The 11,172-nt window shown below is 50.2% G+C and overlaps 4 protein-coding genes across 4 annotated transcripts in view; 3 read left to right on the top strand and 1 right to left on the bottom strand.

Moving 5' to 3' along the window:
* Positions 1-4,574: 4,574 nt before the first annotated feature.
* Positions 4,575-7,149, top strand: H257_15889 (serine/threonine protein kinase). Its single transcript, XM_009844156.1, has 6 exons — positions 4,575-5,035; positions 5,098-5,190; positions 5,257-5,322; positions 5,388-5,462; positions 5,523-5,755; positions 5,819-7,149. The coding sequence occupies exons 1-6, from the start codon at positions 4,584-4,586 to the stop codon at positions 6,997-6,999; spliced, it is 2,100 nt and encodes a 699-aa protein (XP_009842458.1). The 5' UTR covers positions 4,575-4,583; the 3' UTR covers positions 7,000-7,149.
* A 185-nt stretch (positions 7,150-7,334) lies between these two features.
* On the bottom strand, positions 7,335-7,951 carry H257_15888 (60S ribosomal protein L38). Its single transcript, XM_009844155.1, has 3 exons — positions 7,861-7,951; positions 7,640-7,756; positions 7,335-7,553 (listed from the first exon to the last, which is right to left on the bottom strand). The coding sequence occupies exons 1-3, from the start codon at positions 7,861-7,863 to the stop codon at positions 7,464-7,466; spliced, it is 210 nt and encodes a 69-aa protein (XP_009842457.1). The 5' UTR covers positions 7,864-7,951; the 3' UTR covers positions 7,335-7,463.
* A 326-nt stretch (positions 7,952-8,277) lies between these two features.
* Positions 8,278-9,847, top strand: H257_15887 (tubulin alpha chain). Its single transcript, XM_009844154.1, has one exon. The coding sequence runs from the start codon at positions 8,412-8,414 to the stop codon at positions 9,771-9,773; it is 1,362 nt and encodes a 453-aa protein (XP_009842456.1). The 5' UTR covers positions 8,278-8,411; the 3' UTR covers positions 9,774-9,847.
* A 1,058-nt stretch (positions 9,848-10,905) lies between these two features.
* The window catches only part of H257_15886 (tubulin alpha chain), a gene marked incomplete at both ends in the record, with an annotated part of 489 nt that continues 222 nt past the window's right edge, over positions 10,906-11,172 (top strand). The window contains one exon of the mRNA XM_009844153.1: positions 10,906-11,124. Within this exon, the coding sequence (XP_009842455.1) occupies positions 10,906-11,124 (219 nt within the window). The remainder of the gene's footprint in view (positions 11,125-11,172) is intronic.

The raw sequence follows: 11,172 nt of genomic DNA, 5'->3' as shown, positions 1-11,172 counted from the left end.
TCCACAGCAAAGCTCCTCAAGCTCCATCGTGCACTCCATGACGCCGAAGCGGGGGCAGCAGACTTATGTCGCGAGGAAAGTGAGAGTGACGCATCCTCTGATGTCGACACTTCGTCGTCAAGCGTGTGTGATAGCATGAGTGGAAGCGACAGCGATGATTAGCATCAACTACCTCGTGTAGTCAAATACTTGTATAATGTAATATACTGGGGTATTTCACAGATGGAACTTTATTCATGTTGGCATTGTATTTTTGCCCCTGTAAAATAATTATTGATTTTCAAGAATTATCAGAGCCCCCTCGATGCTCTCGCAGACTGTAAGATACCAAATCGCTCGAAATGATGCTTTCTATTCATGAACTTTAAGCTCCTAGCACTTAGTAGTCATTCCTTTGTTAGCAACGACACCGAGGCATCTCGCCTTCATGCTGAGGACGAGCTTTTTTAGGTAGGAAACTTCCAAATCATTCCAGTGGTGAATGATCGCCATCTTGAGCTCCTCTTTCGAGCTGTACTGCTTGCCGCCAACGTAAACGCGTTGAACAAGATATCCCCAGACATTTTCAATGGGATTCAGGTCTGGGGATAGTGCTGGCCAGTCCATAACATCGATGCTTTGACCTTCGAAAAACTGTTTCGTAACGTTAGCCATATGAATGATTGCGTTATCTTGCTGAAACACAAATTCAGTGCCAAAACGGAGGTGGGCAGCAGGCAGCATGTACTCACTGAGCGTGTATATGTAGTCGCCCGCATTTTGTGGGCCTTCGAGGAGCGCAAGTTCAGTTGTCCCATCGGCCCAAATTCCCCCCACACCATGACGGACCCACCACCGTTTTGACGCCTAAATGCCGTCTTGACGTCGCGCCCAACGCAATGCCAGTAGGACTTTAGGCCATCGGGTCCATCTAAGTTCCATTTTTTCTCGTCAGAGAACACAATGGTACCCCACTTGGTATCACTAAAATCGACCATTTTCGTCGCCCATTCAACGCAGTTTTGCTTGTGTTGCTCGGTGAGGTTGGGTGCCTTGCTCATCTTGATGAACTCAACCTTGTTCGCCAAGCGTAAGTACCGTGAAATAGTTGTCTTGTGGACGCCAATGTCGAGCTGGTCGTTGAGTTTGGCGCAACTCAGCGTCTCGTTAATGCTGGTGCGGTGAAGGCGGCGTTCTCGTTTTCTCCTTAACTTATTGGGATGGCCCTTTTTATAACGCTGGCCGTAAGAGGTGGAGTCTTTGAGAAATTTGGCGATGGTTACGTGGTTGCGGTGTAGTCTACGACCGATTTCGCGAGCACTGAGGCTCTCGGCAGCCTACGCTAAAGCCTGGCCTTGTTCGACAGGGCTCAGCTGAGTCCCAAGGCCCATTCAATGACGCAGGAGTGAGATTTCAAAGTGTATTGGGTTCCTTTACAACCACTGAGTGGACTCCGTGCGAATCGTGGTCGTCCACGTGGCACAAAGGTGCATATGACGTGCATGTCACAATGTGGTTATAACCTTTTGCATCGGTGCCAAACTGTTACTCAGTTTTTCCAGTTTGGACATGCTTTAAAGGAACAAATGTGTATTTTATGAATACAAATTCAGACATACTTTCGGGTTAATTTAATTCGCAGTCGTCAAAAAAATAATTAGGAAAAACCGGGTGGTTATAACCTTTTGCATCACACTGTACCTGGTTCCATATATCTCCGTACAAAAATGCCGGTTGGTGTAAATTCAATTACTCGATTAATTTTTCACCAATCGAAAATCTGAACCGTAACTTCTGTTGGGCTTGTCCAGTTCTATCGATATTACGGTATATTTTCCTAAATAATATCAATACAAAGTTGGAATAGCTGTCGAAAGTGAAGGCATTTATTTGTAGTCTTTAGGTGACTTGCACTTTACGTATTAATAGTTCTAACTCAGTAATCTACTACTTACCATGGTCAGGCAACAACATGTCTTGCTGGTTCTTCATCAGCATAATGCATGATCGTAAAATTGTGCACGGAACCAGGGTGCGATAATACAGTCACCGAGGGAGTGGTTCGCCTATCGAACTTGCTCAATGTGCAGCTATTATTTTATCCAATAATATCGTACCAAAAGTTTAACGACTTGTGATTGGATAATGAAAATATTTTCCCACCGGCGCGAGTTAATTTAAATATGTGCCACACTTTTCATTCACGAATTGATGAGCTCCTTGTCAACCCTTCGGACAAAAAAGCGCGGCTACGCTATATCAGTCAAACTCGATGCACTTGCTATGATGGCAAGTATGTCGGACTACAAGGTGTCCGAAAACCTTGGCATACCCCGGCGCACCATACGTTCTTGGTTTGACCTGCACGATGAAATCACCGCCTACCAAGGGAACAAGAAGCGAATGAAAGTCAGCCCTGGTGGGCGCCGCGAGATGTTCCCTGACCCCGACGGTTTGGTCGACTTTATCGTCGAAATGCGAGTTCGTGAACGAGCATTGACAACAACTCACATTATCAACTGGGTTAAGCGCTACCAGAGTCAGTGGCTTCGGCTCTATCTTGTTGACAAGCAAGCTGGCACTGGCTACCAAAGCCTGCTCCGTCTCCTTCAGCAGTTCTGCCGCCGCCACGGTTACAGTCGTCAACGCGCCGGCTACCGCAAGAAGTCGACGCTGCACTAGCTGAAGTCCGCGACGAGTTTGCAGAGGAGTTCCATCGCTTGTACAGCGCTTTCCACGATGACAGCGTCTACAACGTCGACGAAACTGGATTATATTACGACATGCCTCCCAAGTACATCTAGTCGATCCGCGGAGGCGATGCCAAGGTGTCCTGTGGGGAGAAGCACTCACTCCGTATGAATGTGGCCCTTACCGTGCGTGCCGATGGATCCAAGTTGCCGCTTCTCTTTGTCGTGCGGGGACTTCCAGGTGGCCGCATCGAGACGCACGAGCTTCCGACTTACCCTGCTGGCCACGTATATGCTGTTCAGCAAAAGGCCTGGATGGACAACACTGTGTGGAGACTGTACCTGCGCACCTTCTGCCTTGTGTTGAGGCGCCGTCTGTCATCTTGGTCGAAAACTTCGAGTCTCACGTGCTTTAACCTCGTTCTTTGGTATCCATCGTATTATATCTTAAGTTTTCAAGAATTTATGCCCTGCTTAACCAAATGCAGAAATTCTTTGACCCCTTGCAGTGGAGTGCTCTCGTAACCTGTCAAAACAACAAATTATTATTTGAGCTGCGAATAAAAATACATACCAGTCACTTTCATTGGCTGTAAACTTTGTCGTACTTCGAAGTATGGCGGCCAATCATTCACAAGCATGAGCAGAAAACTTGAAGTACCACACAGGTGAACCACTCCCTCGGTGACTGTACCTCTTTTTGGAAGTAATTGCAACATTCAGAATAATTCAATAATGAGTGTCAAGATTATCGAAATATCGAAAAATAGAGGTATGATTTGATAGAGGAGTTCAAGGTGAATTCGAATAAACTAATTTCGTAAGAGTGAATCAAGAATCCAAGTTTATTATTTTATTCAAGATATCCACGATGTAACGTAGTGCGGCCAAGTTTGACACTTTATCCTTTATACTTTGGATGTAACGATTCTATCTGGAATTGGGTTCCACTGTTATCCGGTTTATCCGTATTATCGTGCATTTTGTCCGGTATTTTCACATTATCTGCACCCATGTGTGATTCTTTTAGATTTGGAGAACAACAGTCATATGCGCAATTCGTACCAAATTGCAATCGTTGAAATACTATTCAACATGTTACAGGTGAATCACTCGCGATATTTCTTACAACCATTTTCGGAATTCAACAATCTCAAATGTTGCAACTACTTCCGGACAGAAGTACTTCCCAGAAGTACCTGGTAGTAAGTACTAGTAGTACTATTATACTTCGTACTTCAAGTACTACAGTACCGGTACGTACTTACTGTTACACGTAATAGTATTACTGTACAGTAGTACGAAATAATGGCAAGGTGCGACAGATTTGTGACAGGTGAGTGACAAACGTCGTGTACTACTATCACGTCGAACAGCTGATGCGCTTGATTGCATGTCGTTGTTGCTTCCCCGCTGCCTAATGCAGTCAGTCGTGTACAGTGAGTGCTACCGGTAGTTAGCACTGCGTCGTGATGGCGTTCCCGTTATATTCTGGTACCGGTCGTTTGCACGTGTGTGTTGTGGAGAACGTCACAAGTAATGACAGTTATGCACTTCGAACTTCGAAGTATGCACCGATGATCCACTGCAGAAACACCAAAACCTTGCCAAGCAAGTACATGACGCTATATATTGAATTCGACGCGCTTCACCTGGAGATGGAAGCACTCAAGTTGTCATACAGGCGTGCCAGACGTTCCATCGTTTGAGATTTGCATTCTCGCGCCATGTCCAGGAAATTCGAAATTCGATTTCGTTTGAAATTCATTGTCACACGTTCTAATCTGATTGAATGAAGGTAATTTTAGCATAAAGTAGGATAAAGCTTGGCAAAACTCGATCTCATTTAGGATAAGATTACCTTAAAACATTCATGGTCCAGGACTTTCGAAATCGTCAGACCACCTGATCGGCATGCGTAGCAGCAGAAATGGTGCAGACTTCGACTCAAACCTCCATCAAACCGACGGTCCAAGGTCAACTTCGCGCATGCTGCGATCGGTACTCCTGTTATCCTTAGCCGTGGGGCTGATCCACGCGCAAGCGTGCGAGGTTCCCAAAGAGAATACGCTCACATCAACGTGCTTTGGGCTGTGTGCGCCACGGCCCACCACTGGCAGCATCGTCGCCAGTTGCCTTGTTCTGGGCGTGAACGACGCCAAAAACGGATGCACGAACCAGAAAGACGGCACATGTACCGAGAACGTCGGAGGCGGGGCGTGCACCATCTCGTGCTTGCAGCCATTGACCAGTGAACTCGATTCGACGTGGGCCATTCGCGTGGGTGTACCCACCCGCCAAGACGCTGACGTCGGGCTTGTGCAAGCCATCAACGATGTCGATATCACACCCTCCACCACGACCATGTAAGTGTGTTACTTGGTCGTCGATGAGTTGTCATGATGACGTTGTATGTTGTTGTGTGCAGTCGCATTGCGCCGCGCGATGATGTCGTCATACCCACGTCCGAGCTCCGATTCGTCCAAACGAGCTTTCGTCAAGCCATCAGTGTCACAACCATGTACTACATGCTTCCGACATGTGGTCACTATCCGTCTCTCGCTCATTCACCCATGCGTTGTTGTAGTGACATTGAACGGTTGCTAGTGACCAATTTCACGTCGTTGACCATCTTGTCCAAGCTCAAGTCCCTGTACGAACATCACTACTATCATGTCCATTCACGACAAAACTCGTAACTCGACGGTGAATGTACAGGAGGCTAAGCAACGTCGGCCTTGCCCAGGCCGTAGACGTCGAGTCGCCGACGATGTCGGAAACGTTGGACACGGTGTACGTTCGTTCGTTCCCCTTAGACACATGGTCACGCTAAGATTTTGCCACATCATGTAGCGATCTCTCGGGCAACAAGCTGCGCGAGCTGCCCCTGTTTCTCTTTCGCAACAAGAATCTGCAGGTGCTCAACGTCTCAGGCAACCCCCTCGTGAACGTGCACTTGATGGCATCCGAGCTCCAGTTCCTCCAGGCACTGCAAACATTTGCCGCGCCCGTCTTGACCCTTACAATGCCGTGCCAAGTCGGGTTTGTGTCGACGAAGTGGCACGCATCCGTGCTGTGCGTCCAAGGTAGTACCCACACAGTCCATATGCCGCCGCCGCCATCCTAACGTTTTCGTGGCATGTATGTAGACGATGCAGGCAAAGAGAGCAGCAACAACACCAGACAGGATAACCCGTTGGGGTATGTGCTGGCCACGACCGCGCCGTCGTCAGCGGAGGACGCCGCCGCCGCCTCGTCCAACAAGACGTTCCTCGTCCTCATCGGCACGGGGACGTGCGTTGTCGTGGGGGTGTTTGTGTACCTGGCCATCTTCATGCGTCGCCCCCGCATGCGCGTCAAGCATCCCGAGTTTCCTCGGGGGTCGCTCACGTCGTCGGCGGGCGGTGGCGGCGTCGACTCGTCCATGCATGTCATGGAAGCCACCGACAAGTCGTACTACGTGGCGCAGACGGTCCATCTACCCGAAGACGACGACGACGACGACTGCATTACCACAGCACCCCACTGGTCGTCGTCCAGGTCCACATGGACGGTGCAGTCGTTCAGGAGCCTCTTCACCGAGATTGCGTTCCCCGACTTGGTCGTGTCGGAGGTCGCCCCCGTCGTCCTCGTGCACGACAGCTTTGACATGGTGAGGGGCAAGTTCAAGGGCAAGCGGCGGGTGCACGTCAACAGGCTCAAGCCCATGGCCCACGACAAATCGTTTGTGTTTTTGTCACTCCTGTCGACACTGCGCCACCCGCGGGTCACGGCGGTCGTCGGCGTGAGTTGGCGCCCGGTCGACCCCTCCACGGGCGGTATCCAGGTGGACGTCGTGTGCGAGTACATGGACGGCGCGCTCCTCCAAACGTACCTTGGCAGCACATGCAAGGACACATGGCGCACCGGCAAGCTGCAGATCATGCTCGATGTGTCGCTTGGCCTCATGCACATCCACGAACATAACTACGTGTACGAACACTTGAGCCCCCGAACACTGCTTGTCGACTCGGCCCGCGGCTGCAAGCTCCACACAGTGGCCATCGCCCTCAAAGCGCCATTTCCGTCGACGTCGAGCACTCTGCTGCATGTCGCGCCCGAGGTGCTCAAGGGCGAACAACCCACGACCGCGTCCGACATGTATGCGTACGGCGTTCTCGCTGCCCATGTCGACAAGATCACGTCGGAGGGAATTGCGTTTTCACCGCAATGTCCCGAGATGGTGGTGCAAGTGGCCAAATCGTGTCTGCAGGTGGACCCGCAGCAGCGCCCCAGTGCTAGCTTTGTGTACGCCATGCTTCGCAGACAAGCCAGCTTCATTGAAGCATAAAAGATAGCATGGGCCATAGGAATAGTGATAGGTTAGATGTATTAAGAGTAGAAGTGATTCGACTGAGCATTATTCGATTACGGTCGTTGGGAAGCGGTCAGATTTTGAATGCAACCGACGGGTGTACAGCAAGTTGTTGGCTGTGGCTATGGCAGCTAGCTTTGTCGTCCACGGTACACTGTACTTCCTTCTTCTACCCCTCACAGTCTTGTCTACCAGGCTTGTCGTCATACCCAACACTGTGCATCTGCAATTGTGGCGCGTCCTGTGGTCAACTTCCACGTAGACGAGTGATTGAACGCTTAATGGCGGCATGGACACCAACCAAACCAAGATGCAGTGACAAAACCATTGGATTGTTGTAGTTACTTGCAGGAGGCGACTCTAGCAAGCGCTGGTCTCCGCCGGTGATGCGATTCACGCCACAATTGAGTTTCCGAAACTACCGGTTAAAATCGCGAGATTTAGATGTCCTTGCGTTGCAGACCAGGAGGGAGCGACTGCGTCAACTTGTCGGCCTTTTCGGTGTCCGTCACGCACAACGTGTACAAGTACTACACACGTCCGCCAGCCATATCAGTCAGCACGTCGTCCCTGTACATCTGCTGCTGCTACTCGTTGACGGATATCAAAGACGTACCTTGGAGCAACGGATCTTGAACTTGACCACCTTGTCGGTCTTCTTGATCTTCACCGAACGGGCATCCTTTCGGCGTGCCTTCTGGAGGAAGTCACGGATATCGGTAATTTGCTTTGGCTACAGACACAACCATCGTCATTCACTGCTTCTCGTTTGTGTAGTTCATGGCCCTGGGTTGTGTCATCCTTCACACACACAGCCCAACTACTGCATCCACTTACCATTGTGGTTACTGAATGTGGCAACTGCAGTAATACAATTGCCGTGCCCTCAAATTTATCACATCCAGCGTCTTCACTGGTTGGCAGCTCGTGATAAGGCCATCATACAAACGTCAAGTGAGATTCCCAACGACCAGTAACTCGACCCATGAAATCTATTGGTCCATCGAACCTCTCACATTTCATTTTCGACGCATCTGGTTTCACAGGTCCATATCCTCACTTACACTATTTGATCATTGACAGCAAATGTCTAAAAATACTGTCGAACAATCGCCACACAGGAAACTGACCAATCACAGCGTGATAATCACAAAACGGAAAGCCGAACAGACGCGTCAAAAACACGATTGCTTCTACATACAAATATCTAGCCAAGTTTTCAATTGCCTACTTTGATCCAGACTACGAAGTGATTCGATAAACCACCTTTCAACCACCAAAGATCCATGCAGCCCGTTCCTCGGCCGGCGGCGCACATTTCAAAAGTCGACCAAAGGATAAGCTCCCTCACCTAGCTTCTTCTTCATCACTAAGAACATCTCGACACCATGCGCGAAGTCATCTCCATCCACTTGGGCCAAGGCGGTATCCAGACCGGCAATGCGTGCTGGGAACTGTACTGTCTCGAACACGGTATTCAACCCGATGGTCAAATGCCCTCGGACAAGACCATCGGCGGCGGCGACGATGCGTTCAACACGTTCTTCAGCGAAACCGGCGCCGGCAAGCACGTGCCTCGCGCCGTGCTCGTCGACTTGGAACCGAGTGTGTGTGACGAAGTCCGCACAGGGACGTACCGTCAATTGTACCATCCGGAACAGATCATCTCGGGCAAGGAAGACGCGGCCAACAACTACGCCCGCGGCCACTACACGATCGGTAAAGAAATCGTCGACCTCGTACTGGACCGCATCCGCAAGTTGGCCGACAACTGCACGGGTCTCCAGGGGTTCTTGGTGTTCAACGCCGTGGGCGGCGGGACCGGCTCGGGCCTCGGCGCGCTCTTGCTCGAGCGGTTGTCGGTCGACTACGGCCGCAAGTCCAAGCTCGGGTTCACCATCTACCCGTCCCCCCAGGTGTCGACGGCTGTCGTGGAGCCGTACAACTCTGTGCTGTCGACGCACTCGTTGCTCGAACACACGGACGTGGCTGTGATGCTGGACAACGAAGCCATCTACGACATTTGCCGTCGGTCTCTGGACATTGAGCGCCCCACGTACACCAACTTGAACCGGTTGATCGCGCAAGTAATCTCGTCGCTGACGGCGTCGCTTCGCTTCGACGGCGCGTTGAACGTGGACGTGACCGAGTTCCAGACCAACTTGGTGCCGTACCCGCGCATTCACTTCATGTTGTCGTCGTACGCGCCGGTGATCTCGGCCGAGAAGGCGTACCACGAGCAGCTGTCGGTGGCGGAGATCACCAACAGCGCGTTCGAGCCGGCGTCCATGATGGCCAAGTGCGACCCCCGCCACGGCAAGTACATGGCGGCATGCCTCATGTACCGTGGCGACGTGGTGCCCAAGGACGTGAACGCGGCCGTGGCGACCATCAAAACGAAGCGCACGATCCAGTTTGTGGACTGGTGCCCCACGGGGTTCAAGTGCGGGATCAACTACCAGCCGCCGACGGTCGTGCCCGGCGGTGACTTGGCCCGTGTCCAGCGTGCCGTGTGCATGATTTCCAACACGAGCGCCATCGCCGAAGTGTTTAGTCGCATCGATCACAAGTTCGACTTGATGTACGCCAAGCGCGCGTTTGTGCACTGGTATGTGGGCGAGGGCATGGAAGAAGGCGAGTTTTCCGAAGCGCGCGAGGATTTGGCTGCGTTGGAGAAGGACTACGAAGAAGTGAGCGCCGAAACCGCCGAGGGCGAAGGCGAAGAGGAGGACGCGGGCGAAGAATACTAAGCCACGACTCAACGTCCATTGTGACGATTGCATTGGTCTTAGCACGATGTCTAATACATTCCTGTTTTTCCGGAGTATGGGGTTCAACATGCGGGACTGACAGTTGAGTTTTGTGAAATTGGAACGACAACCGAAAGGAGCAAAGTAACTGCTGGACAGTTTCATTCATATAAATCCAATAAAAATATGAGCCGTGATATGTGATTTATATAAGGCATTTATGCTCCAATCAAAACCACGGAAATTTTAACAGAAGATACGCCGCCCTTTTTTGGAACGAGGGGGTTTCTTCGCTTGGTTGGCTTGCACACTGCACGAAACGACTATGATATTGATGCTTGTGTGTGGTTGGAATGCCCTTAGTGTCAGCTTTACAGCTAGCATTATTGTGCATTTCACCCAAATTTGGACTTGAGAGCCATTTCGCCAAATACAGTAGCTTTCGAATCAATTTGATCAAGTTTAATCTTGTACGTACTATACTATAGAACGAATAGTATATATTGGTTCAGTGAGGTCAATCGTTTGGATTGGCAGAAATTGGACAGGGCGTGATTTGATTGGCTTAGACGGTTTTCTAATCGATTCTCTTAAGACATTCGATTCTATAACAGCACTGTACTTTACTGTTAATCACTCACACAGAAAAAGCTCCCGTCCATTAGGGTTAACTCATGACGGTCCAAGCAGCGCCAAATGCTGTGGTAAATACTTGATGCGCTCCATACTACGACTTCAGGAGTATTAACGAAGCCACAAAGTAGTACCTTCAACATGCCCAAGGATGCGAGTGGTTTGAAGTAGCATTCCTTTCTACATATTCCCTTAATGAGTACAATAGGAACGGGCTATTTATAGTAAACTGCTTCCTAAAACGAAACGAAGAATAACCGACAGCCCAACAGTCGCGTCAAACCTTCCATTATCACCACATACATAAATCCAGTCCAATTTTCGATTCCATACATTATTCTAGCTTAAGCCTCAAATTTCAGAACAAGCTTTCTACGTTGAAAGATCCAAGATACTAAGTTTTCCAATTGAAGCAACTGTTCATTACTCAAGTTGACCGAAGGATAAGCTCCCTCACCTAGCTTCTTCTTCATCACTAAGAACATCTCAAAGCAACACTATGCGCGAAGTCATCTCTATCCACTTGGGCCAAGGCGGCATTCAAGTCGGCAATGCATGCTGGGAACTGTACTGTCTCGAACACGGCATTCAACCCGATGGTCAAATGCCCTCGGACAAGACCATCGGCGGCGGCGACGATGCGTTCAACACGTTCTTCAGCGAAACCGGCGCCGGCAAGCACGTGCCTCGCGCCGTGCTCGTCGACTTGGAACCGAGTGTGTGTGACGAAGTCCGCACAGGGACGTACCGTCAATTGTACCATCCG

The sequence above is a fragment of the Aphanomyces astaci genome (genome assembly GCF_000520075.1).
Source record: "Aphanomyces astaci strain APO3 unplaced genomic scaffold supercont1.76, whole genome shotgun sequence".
Lineage (NCBI taxonomy): Eukaryota > Oomycota > Saprolegniomycetes > Saprolegniales > Verrucalvaceae > Aphanomyces > Aphanomyces astaci.
The sequence above is the reverse complement of the archived record's forward strand: the minus strand, read 5'-3'. Positions and strand labels throughout refer to the sequence as shown.